This window comes from Manis pentadactyla, chromosome 16, assembly GCF_030020395.1.
Source record: "Manis pentadactyla isolate mManPen7 chromosome 16, mManPen7.hap1, whole genome shotgun sequence".
Taxonomy (NCBI): domain Eukaryota; kingdom Metazoa; phylum Chordata; class Mammalia; order Pholidota; family Manidae; genus Manis; species Manis pentadactyla.
This window is the reverse complement of record NC_080034.1, coordinates 69459706-69480920: the sequence shown is the minus strand read 5'-3', so window position 1 is coordinate 69480920 and position 21215 is coordinate 69459706. Positions and strand designations below refer to the sequence as shown.

The 21215-nt window shown below is 40.0% G+C and overlaps 1 protein-coding gene across 5 annotated transcripts in view; it reads left to right on the top strand.

Annotated features, from left to right (window-relative positions):
* MYLK4 (myosin light chain kinase family member 4) overlaps positions 1 to 21215 on the top strand; it is a 109924-nt gene that overhangs the window by 52513 nt on the left and 36196 nt on the right. Inside the window, exon 1 of one of the 5 annotated variants that reach the window (XM_036888753.2) lies at positions 11745 to 11764. The exons of 3 other annotated variants lie outside the window; for them this stretch is intronic. In XM_036888753.2, the coding sequence (XP_036744648.1) occupies positions 11747 to 11764 (18 nt within the window). In that variant the 5' untranslated portion in view covers positions 11745 to 11746. Of the gene's footprint in view, positions 1 to 11744; positions 11765 to 11790; positions 12029 to 21215 lie in introns of those variants that run through there. One more of the 5 variants, XM_036888752.2, reaches the window with a different exon arrangement.

The window sequence follows — 21215 nt, the reverse complement described above, 5'->3', positions numbered from 1 at the left end:
TAACCATGGTAGATTGCACACATACAGATGTAGAGCCTCACAATACAGAGGTCTAGAGGTGTTCATTTATAGGCAAGCTCTCTGAAATTCTCTGGCCCTTTCTTCATGGTCACAAGCCGCTTTTCTTGCAGCTTGATGGACAAAGGGCAATGGAAGGCTGAAACATTTCTCTTGAAAACCTTTTATTCTTTTATGCTTTTACCTCAATGGCTATTCCATCTGCAAAGGAGGCTGAAGAAGTAGTTTTTAAGCAGAGCACATTATCTAGGTGTCTGTTAGAAGGGAAGATGGCAGAGGATATTGGATAGGCAATCTATGATACAGTCAGTCTATAGATAATGCTTACAGCACATCTGGACTCATGGGCAACAAGTGGCTGCTTGGTGCATGGACTGGAGTCCCCAGGGCCAGAAGCCCAAGATTCTTATGTCTCTAACACTCTGCGATGCTGTGAGGCTGACATCTTGGGTTCCTGAGTTTAAGGCTCATCTCAGAGGAGGCAGCATATAGCAGTAAAAAGGGAACTGAATATGGAGTTGGAAGACCTGGACAAAAATCCTAACTATTGGTCAGGAGGGGATTTGGGCAACTGCTTACCTTCTCAGAGGGTCACTTTTTTGCCAACAAGAAGGAAATGCTAATGTCTTTCCAGAGGCTCCGAGTGAGGACCAAATGAGATGAGATTTGTGAAAGCCTCTTGGTGAGGAGTTTCAAATGTGTAGCTGCTGACTCAGTGTAGCTTAAGTTGAGGAGCCCGAGGTCACAGTCCGACTTCAGATCTGGGGCAACCAGGGAAATGTGAGGTACTGGACCTTTACCTTGAATCTCACTTGGTAGGTGCCGAGAATGGCCCCCTCATAAAGCCGTTTCCCAAGGCCAGGCAGCATATTGCCAACTAATCAGTCCCAGAAGCAGGTGTAAATTGGATTGCGAGAGGTGTGAGGCCTGCCCCTTACCATGTGCCTGTGCTCTGGAGGTCTGTGTGGGTATCTGCTTTGTATTTCAAGATTTTCATTTTTTTAATACTAGCTCATTTACAGATGTTTGATCAGGTGTGAACTTCTACTGAGAAGACTATAAAAAAACAACTTAACAAGTGAGCCTGAAATGCCATAAGAAGGGTCAGACTTTACACAAATTACGTACTGAACTTTAAAAATGAACAAAGTTGCTCTTTCTTTTTCATTTCCATGAGACACTCCAGAAAGGAAAGTTCAGGAGTTCAAACTGCCTGTTTTGGGCTGCTGTCCAGGCAGTCACATCTCCCTGCCTGTTCTCGTACTGTTCTCTTTTCCTGAAATGTCCTTTCCCTTCTATTCACTTGGCAAAAAACTGCTTATCTTTTAAGGCCTGGCTTAAGTGGTATCTCCACTTCAAAGCCTTGGTAACCCAGGACCCAGGCAGAAGCTCTTTTTTCCCTTGCAGGGCAATATTTGTGCTACATCTTTACTGTCATAATATCAGGTATTCATTGAAAGCATAGTGTGTACCAGGTACTGTTCTAAGCACTTTACATACGCTCATTCATTTAATTTTCATAGAGCTCTATAAGGTAGGAACTGTTTTTACCCTCATTTTAAAGATGAAAATTGAGGCACAGAAAGGTTTAGTAGCTTGCCCAAGATCACACAGCTAGAAAAAGGCCAACTCAGGATTTGAATCCAGGTTTTTAAACAATTACAGCACAAACATGATTATTATTTTAATAATGTACCTATCAGTTTCCTTAATGGATTATAAGGAATTTTCTGCCAGAGGTCCTGTCTTATTCCTCTGAGCATTTTCAGCACTTTATCTTGAATAAATGAATGCATGGATATGTATACACACATATTAGCATAGGGTAACAGTTTGAAATTGTACAGAAAACTCTAAAATGAAGACAGCTTACTTCTAGGAAGTTCTCTTTTCACTGTAAACACTTATTTCTTGTGATTTCTTCTAGAAGTTTTTATGCACATACCAGCATATATGTATATGTTTTAGAGGATTTATCCAAACAGGATCACACTTAAACGTATTCTGCTCCTTGCTATTACATACATGTATGTCTTCAACTTATACAAAATAAAAAAACCAAGGAAGGGATGATTCAGATTTTGATTAGCTATGATATCTTGAAAATTCCATTTACTTTGTGTCCATAAAAATTATTGTTCATTTGAAATTACTGATTATGGCCCCAAATCCAAATTTTAAAATGTTCTAACTATGTGGTAGTAACCGCAAATCCTTTGGAGAAGAGGGAAAGAAATAAGGTAGAGATAATTATTTATTGTAGCCAATGCCTTTGTCAATAATGCTCACTTAGAATCCTTTCATATCTGTTATTCTTATGCATTTACAAGGAAGCATTCACTGGAGTTTTCTTTTTTAAAGGAGCTGGAGAGTGGAAAGCTCTGAGCAGAGCATGAAGGCTCTAAAATGCACAGCAGAGGCAGCTGTGGTGGTGGGGTGCATAACAAGCCATTGACTCCTGGCTAGCACAGAAAAGGTTCCATGAATCTTGGATTTTCCAAGGGACTTGAGTTTCGCACATATTCTGAGTTCTACTGTGCAAACATTCCATCTCCTCCTCTGGCAGGGAAAACACCTTCATTTTTCATTTGTACCATATGGTACAAATACGCACCTCTCTCAGAAATGGAGAGAGAGCAGCAATTTCTGCAAAGGTGAACCTGAGAAGAACATATTTTGTCGTGATTTTGATCCTCACCTACAACCTGGACACTTGATGTAGGACTGGCTCATTCTTGGAAGTCAGCAGAAAGCTTTGATTCAGATGCCCTTTAGGGATTTGCTCCTTTTCCTCTTGGTAAATAAAATCTCCTGTGCTCAGGCCTTTAATGCAGTAAGGAAACCTTAACACAGCACTTTATTGTGCCCACAATTGTCTGGTCAGCTTACTTTCTCCTCAGAAAGTTCTCAAACAGTAAAATGTATGAAAATAGCCTTTATAGCGTTTAAAAAAATTGTGGTAAAATACACATAACATAAAATTTGCCATCTTAACCATTTCTAAGTGTACAGTTCTGTGGCTTAAAGTACATTCCCATCGTTGTGCACCCATCCCCACCAGCCATCTCCAGAACTTTTTCATCTTCCCAAACTGAAAGTCTGTCCACCCTTCCCCCAAGCCCTTGGCAACTCCCATTCTACTTTCTGTCTCTGTGAACTTGGCTACTCTAGGAACCTTGTATAAGTGGAATCACACACTATTTGTCCTTTTGTGATTAGTTTATTTCACTGAGCGTGTCTTCCAGGTTCATCCGCGTTGTAGCCTGTGTCAGAATTCCCTTCCTTTTTAAAGGCTAAACAATATTTCATTGTATGTTAAGTCTACACTTTGTGTTTCCATTCATCTGTCAGTGGATACGTGGATTGCTTCTGCCTTTTGGCTATTGTGAACATGGGTCTAGAAATATCTCTCTGAGTCCTTGCTTTTAATTCTTTCGGGTAAATACCCAGAGGTGGAATTGCTGGGTTATATGGTAAGTCTGTGTTTAACTGTTTGAGGAACTGCTGCACTGTTTCCCACCGTGGCTGCTCCATTTTACATTTGCACCAACAGTGCACAAGGGCTCCAATTTCTCCACATTCTCACCGGCACTTGTTATTTATTTACTTATTTGTTTTTTCAATAGTTGCCACCCTGATGGGTGTGAGGTGGTAGCTCATTATAGTTGTGGTTCTTATTACTTTCCATTCAAGAAAAATCATTCTTCATCCTGCATTTGGGTGGGAGTGGCCATGACTTATTTGCATTTTGAAGAGGAATGAGAAGAGCAAAGCCCTCTACTGAAGAAGTAGCCCAGGGCACGTTTGCCAGCCTATGCTTGGGCCTCAATATGGGATACGACCTTCAAGCCGAGCTGCTGGGAAACCTGACACCAGGTGGCTCTGCTGGCCCTCAGGGACCTCCCCGGGGGATTCTGCCAGTCAAACCCTGTCCTGACTCTCCGGGTGGGGGACTCCCCCTCTGGCATAATACCAGTGGCAGCCTTGTGCTCTTATGTAAAAGGGACAGTGTTCTCCCACGTGTCAGGGTCATGCACGGACACGCCTCCTATTCCAGTAGTAGTGACAGACAGGACACTGAGCTGTGGAGACACGCCATCTCTTTTGGCAGGAGAGGGGCAATTCGGAGTAGACACTCTTTGTGCAGATACTTGAAAATATTATTTTAAGAAGACTAAATCCATTAGTGTCTTTGTTGCTTTTTTTTCCAAAAATATTTCCACATTTGTCACTGTATCTTAGCCTCACAATACAGTGAAAGTCAGCACATTTGACAGAGGAAAACATAGATTTTGACATATTAAATGGCTTCCTCAAAGGCGCACAGTAGGTTAGCAGAAATGGGACTAGAACCCAGCAGCCTGACCAATGATCAGTTTTGATGGAGACAATCCCATCGGAGAGTTAGTTAGCATTTCATAAATCTGAATAGCCTGCTTTCTGCAGGACTCTTTATGGCCAAGCAAGGTGCTCTGGGAAGCTGTGGCAGAGGGCGGCTTGTGCCCAGCCTTTCTCCATAAAGTCTTTGCGTTGGAGCCCAGGTCAGGAGTCTGGCTCTGTGAAAGCTGGCACACCTTATTTGGGCCTTCTTAACCGCAGGAGGTACCATTTAGGACTTCTCAGAGCCCTTAAATTTGGTTTGGTTAATTTTGTGTAGCTTTAGTTTAGAAACCCGTGCTTGTGACTTTCGTGATGATTAAAATCAACTTTTCAACACATGAAAGTCATAGACTAGGGAATTTTCTGGGTTTTTGTTGGTACTCTACTTAGCAAGACCAGAAATCACTTGAAATTTTATATCCCTGATGATGTTCTTTGGATAACTGGTGGCTTCCTTCTGGATTTTAAGTGGCCTGAAGTAGACACACAGGCCTGGGAAGAGTTCATCAGGCTATTTGCAAATATGCAAGCCTATGCGTGAATGGCCTCTCTTCTGGAATTTGCTAACTGGAGACTTGCCTGTCAGAGACAGCACAGGGTACTCATGAACACAGCAGGTGAGTACCATCGATGGACAAAAGGGAACCGGTGCTGACTGATGGCTTCTCTCCACAGAGGCTGTCCACTGGCTCAGGTGGCCTCTGGTGAAGATGAGCCCCAGATCATGATGAAGCCGTTGTTACAGGGAGACGGGCATTAGTGCTTGAGGGTTTTAAGTTACACTGAGTATTGGTGGGAACATGGTGGTGGTTTCTTTAAATAAACCAGTTGATAGCAATTGCTCTTTTGCTTTAAAAGATGAGAGCAACTTACTTCAAATGGCCAACTCTGATACGTATTCTCACATATATTTACCTGCATAGTGTAGAACCTTTGTTCTTATTATTTATGTCTTTATGGAAACACCTTTTGTCAAGGATTCCATGATTGGAGGCAAGAGCTTCAGTTACCATGAAAAACAGTGATCTTTTGCATCCTGCTCTTTCAGATGAAATTCTCAGAGCCTAATTTAAAATTATGTACCTTAAAGTTTGCCTTATTTTTTTTTTAACCAAAGACACCCAACTTCAGCATTACTTTTAAACATTGTTTGTAATTAGTGGATAATGTTTTGTACTAAATGCCTGTCTCAGATGCCTTTCTAAACCATCTTTGCACCTCCGAGCTTCTCAGAAAATCCCACTGTGTTCAAGTGTGTCGATGCACAATCACATTCATTCCATGGAACTGACACCCCACAGAAATGTCCATGCAGGATAACCAGGAAATTTTCTTCCTGTGTCATATTAAAATAAAGTTGGCAAATGAAAAGAGAATCTTCCCTTCATTTCCTCTTTACTGAGCTATAGGCAAGCAAATCTAATGAGAAAGGTGGGAAATAACTGGTAGCTAAAATATTTAGGATATGGAACCATCAGGAGGTAAAGGCACAGGGCTGCTAACTACATCAATGACACTAACAAAAATCTGTAACATGCATTCATCAAGAAAATGTTATGCTAAACTCATCTATTCCTTTTTCTCCAGGGTTACTTAACTAGCTGATGTGAGAATGTCATGATTTAGATTAATTCTACAATTAAGTTTTTCACCATGCCTGGTGGGAAATTCAGAGGCATGTAAACTGGATAACAGAGGAGCCAGGTGAAGTTTGGTTAATTAATGCATGGATGTGAACCTTGAGTTGTAGTTTTCAGCATGTGTTCTGTTGAGGTGTGCAATGGAGGCTAACTGTTTCCATCCTAGACTCATGTCCACAGCTGTGTGCCGTTATGCCCAGTCCACCAGACTGGCCACAGATCCACACTCTGTCCCATCCAAGACACGTGGAGAAAAGTTAGTGCAAGGTACAGTGTTATGAGAATAAACTTAACCACTCTTATTTGGAAAATGAAAGGCTTGTAGATTTTTGAAACTTGGACATTCTTAGTAGCAATTTTTTTGTGTGAATCTGGAAGACACTAGTTGTGACTCAGTCCTATGTCTCTCAGTCTCATCCTGCTCAACATTTTAAACGCCAACTTAAAAAAGTACTAAATAGTGTGCTTTGAATCTCCTAAGGAAACATATGGCTCGAGAGCTTCTAGCTCAGAACTGGAAGCAGCCTTCAGGAGCGAGACCTCGTTCAGAACTTAAAGTGGCTGACTTTCTGTGCCAGAAAACCTGCAGATGAGGAAAGCTTTAAATCAGTATTTGAAAGTTCATTTTCAAGAATGTAATTTTCATTCCTTCACTAAATAGGTTTTATTTCTGTAAGTCTTGCTCCATATGGATCTGTCTTATAAACAGAAATGTTAACATGAGCAATTACTATTTAGGTAGATATTTTAAAGATATTATTCCTTAATTTAATGAAATGTATGTAAGATTTAATTTTATTCCACTTTGGACTGCAGTTTCTTGAGGACAAGGACAATATCTTGTTTATTCCTTTGTTGCAAAATCTTGATGTCTCCAACACGTATTATTAAAGTTTAGTGAGTTAAATCATAGTGAACCAAATTTGAAAGTTGAGTCTTAGCTGGGTCAACAGAATTCACTTCTAATTAAGCCATATTTTGCAAGTTAGAGGGATAGTATCTTTGTGGGCTAACCCTAGGGAATTCTTCTGCACATTAGAGTCACATTGGTTGCCGGAGAGGATAAACAGGACAATGGTTAAAATAGAATTTCAGAGAAACAATGAATGGCTTTTTGAGTATGAGAATGTCCCAAATATTGTGCGGTCCTAAAAAATGTATTTGTTATCTATACTAAAAAAAGTGTTTTTTGTTCATCTGAAATTTAAATTTAATTTGGCATCCTATGTTCTCATTTGCTTAATATGACAACTCCAAGTCTTTAGAAAATACTAAAGTGTGGGTTCCACTCCAGAGATCTGGAAATGATCTTTGTAGAATGGGACACCAGATTGGTGTTTTTCAAAGCTCTCCAGGTGATTCTATTATGCACCTAAGGTTGAGGGTCACTGCCCTGTAATGAGTATTTTGACTTTGAACCCTGTTCCCATGATTTTCAAGAATAAGCGTCACCTCCTTTCCTTAGCTTCTCAGGCCAACTGCAGTGAGCTGAGGACCCACAGGCTTGGTGTGCAGTAGGAGCCGCTAGGCAGCTTTGACCTGTCTGCTCCTCCTTAGGCAAGGGAGCTTTTATTTTAAGAATTTCTCCCTAATCAAATTTTTGGGAAATGAAGTGTCTGCATAGATGTTGACTCCTTTTAGTACCTTAAGCCACTGCATGAAGCTTGAGCTAATCCTGGCCTCTAATTGTTACAAATGTGTAGCTCACCCCTGTGGGCACCCTGCATTCTCATAAGAGACCCCCTAAGCCTGAGTCCCCCCAGCAGATTGCCCCATTTCCCAAAGATGCCCCAGATATTAGGAACAGGCTCTGCTGGTCCCCATTTAAAGCTTTGGTCATGTATGTGAGAACAGAGTCTAAACCTAGAACTTGTCAGGCCATCTCCTAGGGACAGGAGTTATAGCCTTTGACCTGCCCTCAGTATCTGGGGCCTTAATAACCATAGGAAGGCTTTTCAAAATGTAGTCTTCCTGACTGGAATTTTGAACAGTGTTTCTCTGGATTCCTGTTTGTTTGGCTGTGCTCACTTGTTGGAGTCCTGGTACTGTTCACATACCTAAACACTGGAAGTTGCCGGGGCTTTGGATTTTAAGGTGGGTGAGCCTCCTATGTGAATTATGCCCAGGAGAGAATATGGGACTCCAGGGCAAGGCCCAGGTCTGACTCTCTTGCTTTGAGTGGGACCTGAATAGAACACAAGTGTTATAGGGCTAGTGACAGAAATGGGAACAACAGGAAGGCAAGCCAATATCGGGGGAATGATACTGAGTTTTGTTTTAGATATGTAGAGTTCAAAATTCATATAGTGTGACCAAATATTAAGGTCTAGAAATCATCAGCCTGTGGGAATAAAGACAGAATTTTGAGATCATTTGTATAGATTTTAGTTGAAAGGGTTGGTGAGTTCTCCAGGAGGAACAAATCTTCACTTGATGTTCATAGATGTCAAGTAACACTGCTAGATAAGAAGACAGATAGAGCTTTATGATGGCTAGAGCAGGAAGAGACGTCACACAGCTGTCAGTTTCTGATCGTGCATAAATAATGAGTACCACTAATAGGATAAAGTCTAAGCTGAAGCAATCTTCCAAGACAATAGGGACCATCTGAAAGCTGGTGGGTACCTGGCTTACAAAGGGGGGTTAAACTTTTTAGATAATTTTAAAAGTGCCATATCAGACATGCTCATTTTGAAAGAAGCCAGATAGTGTTTTCAAGGATATGAGCTGTGCAGGAAAATACATGCGGTGTAAAAGCCAGAAGGTGAACCCAGGCCTTCCTATAATACAGACTTCTGCATTGAGAGAACTGGGTGGGGAGGAGAAAGAAGTTCTGAGTTGGAGAACAAAGTAACAAGCCAAAAGATTAAGTGGACTGGAACATATAATACTGGATATAAACAAAACCACAGCCCTGTGAGAAGCTAAGAGCTGCCAGAATCCCTAAGTGTATTCTGAGTAGGCAAGCCACTCCTCGGCTACCTAAGGCTAATGACACCAATGGCTTAAACTGAAGCAAACATATTGTTTTGAGATTGGGTAATTCCTTCTGTTTTATTAACAGTGAAAATGGAAATGTGAGCCATGATTTTTTTACCACAGCCAAAATTCATGACAATGAAGGCTACATTATGTAGCAAATTTGTGAGCTAAACTTTGGTAAGTAAAGATCAACTCGTTGGTAGCCTCTGAAAAATTCACAAAATAATTGGGGGAGAATGTAACAAAATATACAGCTTATATTTTAGATTTTTAAAAATGTAATTTTCATTAAGGAATACACTTAAAGCACACTTTTCTATTATTTCTAATCACAACTTTCTCAGAGTCTATTTTGGAGCTGTTGTTCTTTGATTAGAACTTGAAATTAGTAAGGAAACTTATCTTAACATTATAATTATTAAAATAAAACATTGGTTAGAGCAAGTATATTTAGATTTAAGGTTGGAACTAATTACATCAGAATTTCTGTTTTAAATTTTAATGAGGATATTAGATCATCTGTATAGAAAGGTTACATACTTTCTACACATGTGAAGTTGGTAAAATCAATATTGATGGGAATGATATTTAATAAATATAATGGACGATTATAAAATGTATATGAAAAGTATGCTATTTCATTAAAAATATACACCCATATTGTATAATAAAGTCTTAGTTATTTAATCTAGCCTTAATAAAGTCTTAGTTATTTAATCATTTGAAAATAAATACAGATTTGAGGATTTTGAGTTGAAGATTGCAGTTGAGGTCCCAATTTTATAGAATGTGGATTTACATAGAAATTGCAATCCTCATCTGGTTAATTTTATTTAAAATTCAAAAGAAAAACTGCATTTTACTTTGACATTTATTGAAACGACTTTTAGTAGATAAACATTTTGAGGTGATTCTAACTAAAAGTAGAATTCATAAATTGTACTTAATACTTTCTATAACTTCTACTTGGAAACTGAACTTATTTTTAAATAACACCACTTCTCTATTAGATAGGAAAAGTTGGTGCCAACATGAGTAATCCTGTGGGAGTGAGTAGTAAATGAACAACAGCAAAGTAACAGACATGAAGAGTTGTTCAGATTTGACCCATGTTGCTATGTAAGTTATATATTTGTGTAAATGTACTCCACCAGTAATGAGGTCAGTTTGAAAAATATATTGCTTATAACTGAATTAAATCAAAATGAAAAATTTTACAGTGATTGTTAAATACCAAATTGAACTGATCTCATTAAATGTGAAATTCAAGTATATTTAGACTATTCCCTACATTTTAATACATGAAAATAATGAGATATGACCAGAATAGTTGGAAAAAAGTTTCTTCTATTTTTTTTCTTAGTAGTTTCTCATTTCACAGTTTAGATTTACTTCCTGGCATTTGATTACATAGCTTAGCAAGTGATTATGAAGTATGTAGTACCTCTCAGTTAATGGAGAAAGAGCAAACATCCTGGTCTGTGTTGTCTTATACAGGTATTTTTTTCATAATATCTACTCAAGGTTGTTACCTTTGTGTGTAAGTTGTTCACAAAGGAAAAAAGCTCATTAAGCACTTTGAGAGAGGCACAGCTGCATGCAGTAAACATAGATGGAACACAGGTTTATTTGAGTTTCCTAACTGAAAACAGACTTTAATCCTGTTTTTGGAATACCCGCACTTGAACTTTCCATCAGTGATTAGGCATTTTTGCTGCAGAGACCAGCTATCACCTCATCATAGGCATGTCTTTATTTAACAGCAAAGTAGAAGAGCAAGTCTGCGTGGTTTTTCCTTCCAGGGGAAATGCATGACATGCATGATGCTGCCTCTGTCCCCTGCATGGAGAATTTTGAGTGGGGCTCTTCACCAGCCAAGGAGGGTAAGCCAGCCCCTGCTAGCTCTCTAGCCTAATGCTGCTAAGGACTCTTACTAAATACTACTGCAGTGCTAATAGAGTTTTCTTAATCATGTCCATTATTATGTCTTATTTGGGAAGGATTTTTTTCCTCCAAACAAAAACATTCACTTCAAAGTTTACTTGGCCTAACAATGTACTTTTTGCTCTAGCAATCCAATACCAAATCATAGATTAATGCTTAAGCTTATATCAATACCTAACAAAATTCATCTATAGCTGCCTACTTATACACACCATAGAAAACTGGTGCATAATAACAAGTGTATTGTTGAGAACTATGGGTACATTTGAACAATGTACAGTGGTGGGGGATGTTTAATGAGAGAAAATAGAGATTGAGACAATGCCTTATTACATATATGAGGATGAAGGTGTTACAGAAAAAACCCCAGCTGTTCCTTTTAGCTGAAACATTTTAAACATTATCAACATATCCTATAATTAGGTAAAATTGGTTAGAATCTCATTTCTAATATCCAGTTCAGCTGATTGGGCTACATGCTGTCAACCTTTCAAAAGAAAGAGATAAGCCATCAGTCAGCCAAATCTAGTTTATTCAGGAATAGCAGAGGAATTGCAAGTTCAGGACAAGTGAACTATGGTGAACCACAGGCAAGTCCAGAGAGGAAAGGAGGACAGTGTCTCTTTAAGAAGAAAGGAGGAAGTTGGGATGGGTTGTTTTGAATAAAAGTTCATTGGAGGAAAATGAGAGTTCTGAGTGGTGGTGGCCTCTCATTGGCTCCTTGTGAGGGCAGCTTGCTGGTGCTGGGCCAACCAAACTTCCTTCCTTCTTCCTGCTGGACTATGCAGCTGCAATTAACGGTATGTGTTTGAGATTCCTCCCTTCATGGCTTCTGGACTCCAATTTTGAGTGAGGTTTCTTTAACACATTTTCACATTTCCTCCTTTTGATCAAGATCTTTCTTTGAAAGCATCACTGATCAAGAGTTGGATCATCTGTTCCTTATTATAATTGTTTTTGCCCCTTGGCTCCACCAAGGACCTTCCTTGGGTGTTATGTCCCACACTGGAAGGAAAGTGCACGGATTGGAAACCACTGAGGCCACATTTGAGTCACAAGGAAAGGTAGAAGGGAGACTCTCAGACACTTCCCATCAAAAGTCCAAATCCTATCAAGTCTGGAGAACATTTCAAAGTACTGAGCTAGCATCACCCTATTCGGTGCCTCCTTTCTGCAGAGGTTTGGCAGGCAATAGGTACAAAGCTTAAAAATGACTATGCAAAATAAGATGAGGAGCAGAAAGATGACCCCAGTTTGTATAATAGTCCTAAAGGTTTCTAAGCCTGAGAGTAATGCTTTAAAGAGATCAGGTCATCAGGTGGAATTTGCTGTAGCCAATGTGCTTGTTCTCTGATTTTATGTAATTGAGTTTCTACTTCTCTGAGGAATTCATCCATTTGCGACAAGTGATGCTTGCTATTGCACAAACACTCCTTGTTCTGCAAATCGGTGTCCAAGGGCTATGCAATTGTTCAAAACCACATTAGCCAACAGGTCAAGTGATGGCTGTTGGGCTGCTGTTGACTTAGCGGAATCAGCAAGCGTTCCCAGTTTCAGAGAGAGATTTCTAGTCATCCATTCTTCAGCATGAACACCCACAAGAGGAATAAATGCCTGTCTGATGGAGGTAAATCCAGAGTCATGTGCACCTTCGGGAAGTTCCCATTTAAGGCGGCAAAGAAGGTTTAATGGGGAAGACCAATGGGAGGGCCAATAAGTGGCTTCAGATTGTAGATGTCCACGGTGACAGGTAAAAATCCCGGTCAGCCTTTGCCTCCAACCCACCAGCTGTCTAAATATTGATAGGCCCAGTGAGAGGCTCATTCGCCACAGACAGAGATAAAACCATGGAGTGCACATAAAACTCCTTCTAGGATTTGGTAACTAACAGTGCTATAAATTTGGCCCTTTTGAACGAAGGGTCAGTGATACTGGGAACAATTAGGGAGAAACCATCCTGTTCTGTTCTTTATTCTCAAAGGGTGTGCAGAAAGGGTTTGTTTTATTATAGCGTGAGATCTAAGGTGGTATTGAGAATGGGGAACTGTATACCTAAGGTAGGGACGATTCATTGCTTTGAGAGTTATGACAGGGGAATAGTCAATGCAAAGTGCAGGAAAACCTGGTTGTAGCAGTTTAAGCTGGTAAGAACTATCTGGACCGGTGTGGGTATAGTTAGGGGTTGCATTGGAGAGGAAGGAAAAGTTTGTTACACGGGAGTCTAAAGGGTCACAAATGTCATGGACATATCAGGGTTACTGACGAAAGACCCAAGAATCAGAATGGCTTCCCCCGTTTGGAAGAGATTGGGAAATATGAATGACAGCATTGTCTTTCCAGGGTAGAGGAGAAAAGGTGAGAAAAAGCAAAAAGGAGAGAATATACAGGTCAAAGCCCATAATCTTGAGAAAGCTGTCATCTGCTTCAATTCTTGAATATCTTTAATGTGAGGTCACCAGTTGGTATGCAAGTCCAGTCAGGGTTTGGGGCTTTCTTTATTAGATAAGACACATGGATTTTGGAGTCAATTCCTTAGAGTCTGGCAGCAAGGATTGGGCAGTAACATTTGATAAGGGCCTTTCCAGTATGGTTGAAAATAATCTTTTTGGGGGTGTCTTTTCTAATAAATGAAATCCCCAGGTTGCAGGGTACAGTGTACAAGGTTTTGTCTGCTGGAGTGCATTGTGGAAAGATTGCTCTACTAAAGCATGATACTTTTCAAGGGATATAATTAGACCTTTGCAATACTGAAGTATATCAAAGGAAAGTATATAAGGAAAGGTCTTAAACCTCCTCTTATTCGGTGTGAGTCAAAAGAAGCAGAAACTAAATGCATGAGGTACCCAGCAGTAATCTCAAATAGTGAAAATTTGTGAGCTCCAAATGGGGTGGATCCAAGATTTAGAAGTAGCAATGGTGATATTTTTGTCCAAGGTTGTTAGAGGGTGTCCACAAATTTTACCAATTAAGTTTATTTATTTATTTATTTTGGTATCATTAATCTACAATGACATGAGGGACATTATGTTTACTAGACTCCCTCCATCACCAAGTCCCCATCTCATACCCCATTACAGTCCCTGTCCATCAGTGTAGTAAGATGCTGTAGAATCACTGCTTGTCTTCTCTGTGTTGCACAGCCCTCCCTGTGCCCCCTCATCCCCTACTTTATGTCTGCTAATAGTAATGCCCCTTTTTTCCCGTTGTCCCTTCCTTCTCACCCATCCTTCCCAGTTCCTCTCCCTTTGGTAACTGTTAGTCCATTCTTGGGTTCTGTGAGTCTGCTGCTGTTTTGTTCCTTCAGTTTTTTTCTTTGTTCTTATACTCCTCTGATGAGTGAAATTATTTGATACTTGCTTTTTCTGCCTGGCTTATTTCACTGAGCATAATACCCTCTAGCTCCATCCATGTTGTTGCAAATGGTAGGATTTGTTTTCTTCTTATGGCTGAATAATATTCCATTGTGTATATGTACCACATCTTCTTTATCCATTCATCTACTGATGGACACTTAGGTTGCTTCCATTTCTTGGCTATTGTAAATAGTGCTGCGATAAACATAGGGGTGCATCTGTCTTTTTCAACTGGGCTGCGGCATTCTTAGGGTAAATTCCTAGAAGTGGAATTCCTGGGTCAAATGGTATTTCTATTTTGAGCTTTTTGAGGAATCTCCATACTGCTTTCCACAATGGTTGAACTAATTTGCATTCCCACCAGCAGTGTAGGAGGGTTCCCCTTTTTCCACATCCTTGCCAACATTTGTTGTTGTTTGTCTTTTGGATGGTGGCAGTCCTTACTGGTGTGAGGTGATATCTCATTGTGGTTTTAATTTGCATTTCTCTTATGATTAGCGATGTGGAGCATCTTTTCATGTGTCTGTCGGCTATCTGAATTTCTGCTTTGGAGAACTGTCTGTTCTGCTCCTCTGACCATTTTTTAATTGGATTATTTGCTTTTTGTTTGTTGAAGTAGGTAAGCTCTTTATATATTTTGGATGTCAACCCTTTATCGGATGTCATTTATGAATATATTCTCCCATACTATAGGGTTCCTTTTTGTTCTATTGATGGTGTCCTTTGCTGTACAGAAGCTTTTCAGCTTGATATAGTCCCACTTGTTCATTTTTGCTTTTGTTTTCCTTGCCTGGGGAGATATGTTCATGAAAAAGTTGCTCATGTTAATGTCCAAGAGCTTTTTGCCTATGTTTTTATCTAAGAGTTTAATGATTTCATGACTTACATTCAGGTCTTTAATCCATTTTCAAATTACTTTTGTGTATGGGTTAGACAGTGATCCAGTTTCATTCTCTTACATTTAGCTGTCCAGTTTTGCCAACACCAGTTGTTGAAGAGACTGTCATTTCTCCTTTGTATGTCCATGGCTCCTTTATCATATATTAATTGACCATATATGTTTGGGTTAATACCTGGACTCTCTATTCTGTTCCACTGGTGTGGCTCTGTTCTTGTCCCAGTACCAAATTATCTTAATTACTGTGGCTTTGTAGTAGAGCTTGAAGTTGGGAAGTGAGATGCCCCCTACTTTATTCTTCCTTCTCAGGATTGCTTTGGCTATTTGGGGTCTTTGGTGTTTCCATATGAATTTAAAAACTATTTGTTCCAGTTCATTGAAGAATGCTGTTGGTATTTTGATAGGGATTGCATGGAATCTGTAGATTGCTTTAGGCAGTATGGCCATTTTGACAATATTAATTCTTCCTAGCCAAGAGCATGGGATGAGTTTCCATCATTAGTGTCCTCTTTAATTTCTCTTAAGAATGTCTTGTAGTTTTCAGGGTATAGGTCTTTCACCTCCGCGGTTAGGTTTATTCCTAGGTATTTTATTCTTTTTGATACAATTGTAAATGGAATCCTTTTCCTGATTTCTCTTTCTGCTAGTTCATTGTTAGTGTATAGGAAAGCAACAGATTTCTGTATGCTAATTTTGTATCCTGCAACTTTGCTGAGTTCAGTTATTTGTTCTAGTTGATTTTGGAGTAGATTATTTAGGGATTTTTATATACAATATCATTTCATCTGCAAATAGTGACAGTTTAACTTCTTCTTTACCAATCTGGATTCCTTGTATTTCTTTGTGTTGTCTGATTGTGTGGCTAGGACTTCCAGTACTATGTTGAATAACAATGGGGAGAGTGGGCATCCCTGTCTTGTTCCTGATCTTAGAGGAAAAGCTTTCAGCTTCTCACTGTTAAGTATAATGTTGGCTGTGGGTTTGTCATGTATGGCCTTTATTATGTTGAGGTACTGCCCTCTATACCCATTTTGTTGAGAGTTTTTATCATGAATGGATGTTGAATTTTGTCAAATGCTTTTTCAGCATCTATGGAGATGATCATGTGGTTTTTCTCCTTCTTTTTGTTGATGTGGTGGATGATGTTGATGGATTTTCGAATGTTATACCATCTTTGCACCCCTGAGATGAATCCCACTTGATTATGGTGTATGATCCTCTTAATGATTTTTGAATTCAGTGTGCTAATATTTTGTTGAGTATTTTTGCATCTTTGTTCATCAGGGATATTGGTCTGTAATTTTCTTTTTTTGTGGGTCTTTGCCTGGTTTTGTTATTAGAGTGCTTCTGGCTTCATAGAATGAGTTTGGAATATCCCCTCTGCTATTTTTTGGAAAACTAAGGAGAATGGTTATTATGTCTTCTCTTTATGTCTGATAAAATTCAGTGGTGAGTCCATCTGGCCCAGGAGTTTTGTTCTTGGGTAGTTTTTTGATTCCCAATTCAATTTCGTTGCTGGCAATTGGTCTGTTTAGATTTTCTGTTTCTTCCTTGGTTAGCCTTGGAAGGTTGTATTTTTCTAGGAAGTTCTCCATTTCTTCCAGGTTTTCCAGCTTGTTAGCATATAGATTTTCATAGTATTCTCTAATAATTCTTTGTATTTCTGTGGTGTCTGTCATGATATTTTTCTCACTCATTTCTGATTCTGTTGATGTGTGTTGAACCTCTTTTTCTCTTAATCAGTCTGGCTAGGGGCTTATCTATTTTGTTTATTTTCTCAAAGAACCAGCTGTTGGTTTCATTGAATTTTTTCTATTGTTTTATTCTTCTCAATTTTATTTATTTCTTCTCTGATCTTTGTTATGTCCCTCCTTCTGCTGACTTTGGGCCTCATTTGTTCTTCTTTCCCAGTTTCAATAATTGTGACTTTAGACTATTCTTTTGGGGTTGTTCTTCCTTCTTTAAATAGGCCTGGATTGCTACATACTTTCCTCTTAGAACTGCCTTTGCTGTTTCCCACAGAAGTTGGGCTATTGTGCTGTTATTCTCATTTGTCTCCATATATTGCTTGATCTCTATTTTAATTTGGTCATTGATCCATTGATTATTTAGGAGTATGTTGTTAAGCCTTCATATGTTTGTGAGCCTTTTGGTTTATGTACAATTTATTTCTAGTTTTATACCTTTGTGGTCTGAGAAGTTGGTTGGTAGAATTTCAGTCTTTTTGATTTACTGAGGCTCTTTTTGTGGCCTAGTATGTGGTCTATTCTGGAAAATGTTCCATATGCACTTGAGAAGAATGTATATCCTGCTGTTTTTGGGTGTAGAGTTCTGTAGATGTCTGTTAGGTCCATCTGTTCTAGAGTGTAGTTCAGTGCCTCTGTGTCCTTACTTATTTTCTGTCTGGTGGATCTGTCCTTTGGAGTGAGTGGTGTGTGGAAGTCTCCTAGAACGAATGCACTGCATTCTATTTCCTCCTTTACTTCTGTTAGTATTTGTCACATATGTTGGTGCCCCTGTATTGGGTGAATATATATTTATAATGGTTATATCCTCTTGTTGGACTGAGCCCTTTATCCTTATGTAATGCCCTTCCTTATCTCTTGTTAATTTCTTTGTTTTGAAGTCTATTTTGTCTGATACAAGTACTGCAACACCTGCTTTTTTCTCTCTGTTGTTTGCATGAAATATCTTTTTCCATCCCTTGACTTTTAGTCTGTGTATGTCTTTGGGTTTGAGGTGAGTCTCTTGTAAGCAGCATATACATAGGTCTTGCTTTTTTATCCATTCTATTGCCTGGTATCTTTTGATTGGTGCATTCAGTTCAGTTACATTCAGGGTGATTATTGAAAGATATGTACTTATTGCCTTTGCAGGCTTTAGATTCGTGGTTACCAAAGGTTCAAGGGTAGCTTATTTACTATCTAACCATCTAACTTAACTCACTTATTAAGCTATTATAAACACAGTCTGATGATTCTTTATTTCTCTCCCTTCTTATTCCTCCTCCTCCATTCTTTATATGTTAGGTGTTTTATTCTGTACTCTTTCGTGTTTCCTTTGACTGCTTTTGTGGGTAGTTGATTTTATTTTTTTGACTTTAGTTAGTATTTGGTTGGTCTGCTTTCTTTGTTATGATTTTATTTTCTCTGGTGACATCTATTTAGCTGTGGGAGTGCTCCCATCTAAAGCATTCTCTCTAAAATACCCTGTAGAGGTGGTTTGTGGGAGGCAAATTCCCTCAACTTTTGCTTGTCTGGGAATTGTTTAATCCATCCTTCATATTTAAATGATAATCGTGCTGGATATAGTATTCTTGGTTCAAGCCCCTTCTGTTTCATTGCATTAAATATATCATGCCTTTCTCTTCTGGCCTGTAAGGTTTCTGTTGAGAAGTCTGATGATAGCCTGATGGGTTTTTCTTTGTAGGTGACCTTTTTTCTCTCCGTGGCTGCCTTTAATACTCTGTCCTTGTCTTTAATACTTGCCATTTTAATTATTATATGCCTTGATTTTGTCCTCCTTGGGTCCCTTGTGTTGGGAGATCTGTGGGCTTCCATGGTCTGAGAGACTATTTCCTCCCCCAGTTTGGAGAAGTTTTCAGCAATTATTTCTTCAAACACACTTTCTATTCCTTTTTCTCTCTCTTCTTCTGGTACCCCTATAATGTGAATATTGTTCTGTTTGGATTGGTCACACAGTTCTCTTAATATTCTTTCATTCCTGGAGATCCTTTTATCTCTCTCTGCCTCAGCTTCTCTGTATTGTTGTTCTCTGAATTCTATTCCATTAACGGTCTCTTGTACCTTGTCCAGTATGCTCTTAAGTCCTTCCAGAGATTGTTTTATTTCTGTAGTCTCCCTCCTAAATTGATCCCTTGGCTTTTCCATATTTCTCTGCAAGCCCATCAGCATGGTTGTGACCTTTATTTTAAAATCTTTTTCAGGAAGATGGGTTATATCTGACTCCCCAGATCCTCTCTCAGGGGTTTTCAGGGTGATTCTGGACTGGGCCAAATTCTTCAGCCTTTTCATGGCGATAGAGGTAGTGGTAGGCAGGTGGCGCATGTGTCAGCTGGGAGAACAAAGTCCCTTCCTGCTTGCTGGTTGCCCTGCCCCTCTGCTGCCTGTGTCATTTCCTGGCGCACTGGGAGCAGCCCTTGGGGCAGCCCAGAGCTCTGCAGAGAGAGGCAGGCATGGAGGGTGTGCTCTCCTGTGAGAACGGCACCCCTTCACACCCTGCTCTGGCTTCCTCTGCCTGCGCTGGGCAACTGCGTGCCAGTGGCAGCCCTGGGTCTGGCCCGGGCGACTGAGTGCCTGGAGGAGACTCTGGGCGGCTGCTGTGGGCGCTGCTGCTCTCAGGCTGCTCGGCCCCTGTAGTGGGGTCACGCCAGAGGGGGAACGTATGATAAGCTGTTTGTCACTGTGAGGGGCTTCAGAGCTGTGCTGCCTCCCAGGTGGCTGGGGCATCCAAAGCTCCTCAAAATTCCCTGCCTGCTGGGCTGAGTGTGTCAGCACGATTCTGTCCAGCTGTGAAGGCCCTGTCCCTTTAAGACTTTCAAAAAGCACTTGCTTTTCTTTTGTCCCAGGGGAACTGCCTGTGGGGAACCACTTGCATATTTTACTTTTCTGTTTCCCTAATATCCAGCACACCGTGCAATGTGTGTCTGTGCTCCTGGTGCAGATTACTGGGGCTGGTTATTTAGCAGTCCTGTGCTTCCTCTCCCTCCCCGCTCCGACTCCTTTCCTCCTGCTGGTGGGCTGGGGTGGGGGAAGTGCTCAGGTCCTGCTGGGTTGCGGCTTGTATCTTACCCCCTTCATGAGATGCTGAGTTCTCGCAGATGTAGATGTAGCCTGGCTGTTGTACTGTATCCTCTGGTCTCTCTTTTAGGAATAGTTGTATTTGTTGTGTTTTCAAAAATATATATTGTTTTTGGGAGGAGATTTCTGCTGCCCTATTCATGCTGCCATCTTGGCTCCTCCTCCTGCCAATTAAGTTTTGATGATGCCATTGGTTTCTTTGATCAGCCCTAAAGATTGAGGATCATAAGCATTGTGACAGTGCTGTAGAACTGGTCAAATAGCACAGACTTGCCATAATATTTGACCAGGAAAATGGGTTTTCTGTTCATTATGGTGCTCAAGAGAGGTTCCCTGGGTAGAGATGATTTTTTTTTTCTAATAGTATTTTAGCTACTGAAGAGGAAATAGATGGTTTACATGGAAAGGCTTCAACCCAATGGGAAAACATATAAATCATTCCCAATACATATTTGTATCCACAGTATCAGGGTAGCTGAATAAAGTCCATTTGCCAAACCTCAAATTGTCCACTAGGCAACTTAGAGTGCCCAGGAGCACTGTGGGCAGGTTTTCCTGGATCATGTTTTGGGCAGATGAAGCAAGTAAAGTAGGTACCTTTTGTAGCCTTGTTAATATTTCTCCACCATTATTGACTCATAAATGCTATAATTTTATCTGTAGACCAATGGTTGAATGCATGTACAGTGGTCAACAGTGGGAATTTTCTAATTTTTGGTGGGGCTGGGTTTTTATTTGATCCAAACCAGTGGTCTTTTCTTATGCCAACAGCCATTTGATTACCAATAGTGTTTTTCCTTTTCTGGTGTTGATTCATGGATGTCTGTAGTCAGTTTCTCCAAATTATCATCTGGAGGTGAGTTTCTTTGACTTTTAGACTATTTTAGGACAGCATTTTTTGTGGAAATGTTGGTGAGGTGACACAATTTCTTTAAACACCATTTGGAGCCAGCTGTAATAACCATTCATGGTCTCACTGGGCTTCTGGATACAAGCCTGAAATCTTATTTAAACCAACTGGCTTTGGGAAAGCCCTAGGAATTGTCAAGTGGAGTTGCTTGGCAGTTGCCTGAGCCTGATTATATAGTAAGGCAGCAAGGGATTCTTTTTCCCCAGGCTGCAATTCTAAAGACTTCTCAGGATTGTTCCAATTGGCAATTTTCATTGAGTGTTGGGCCTG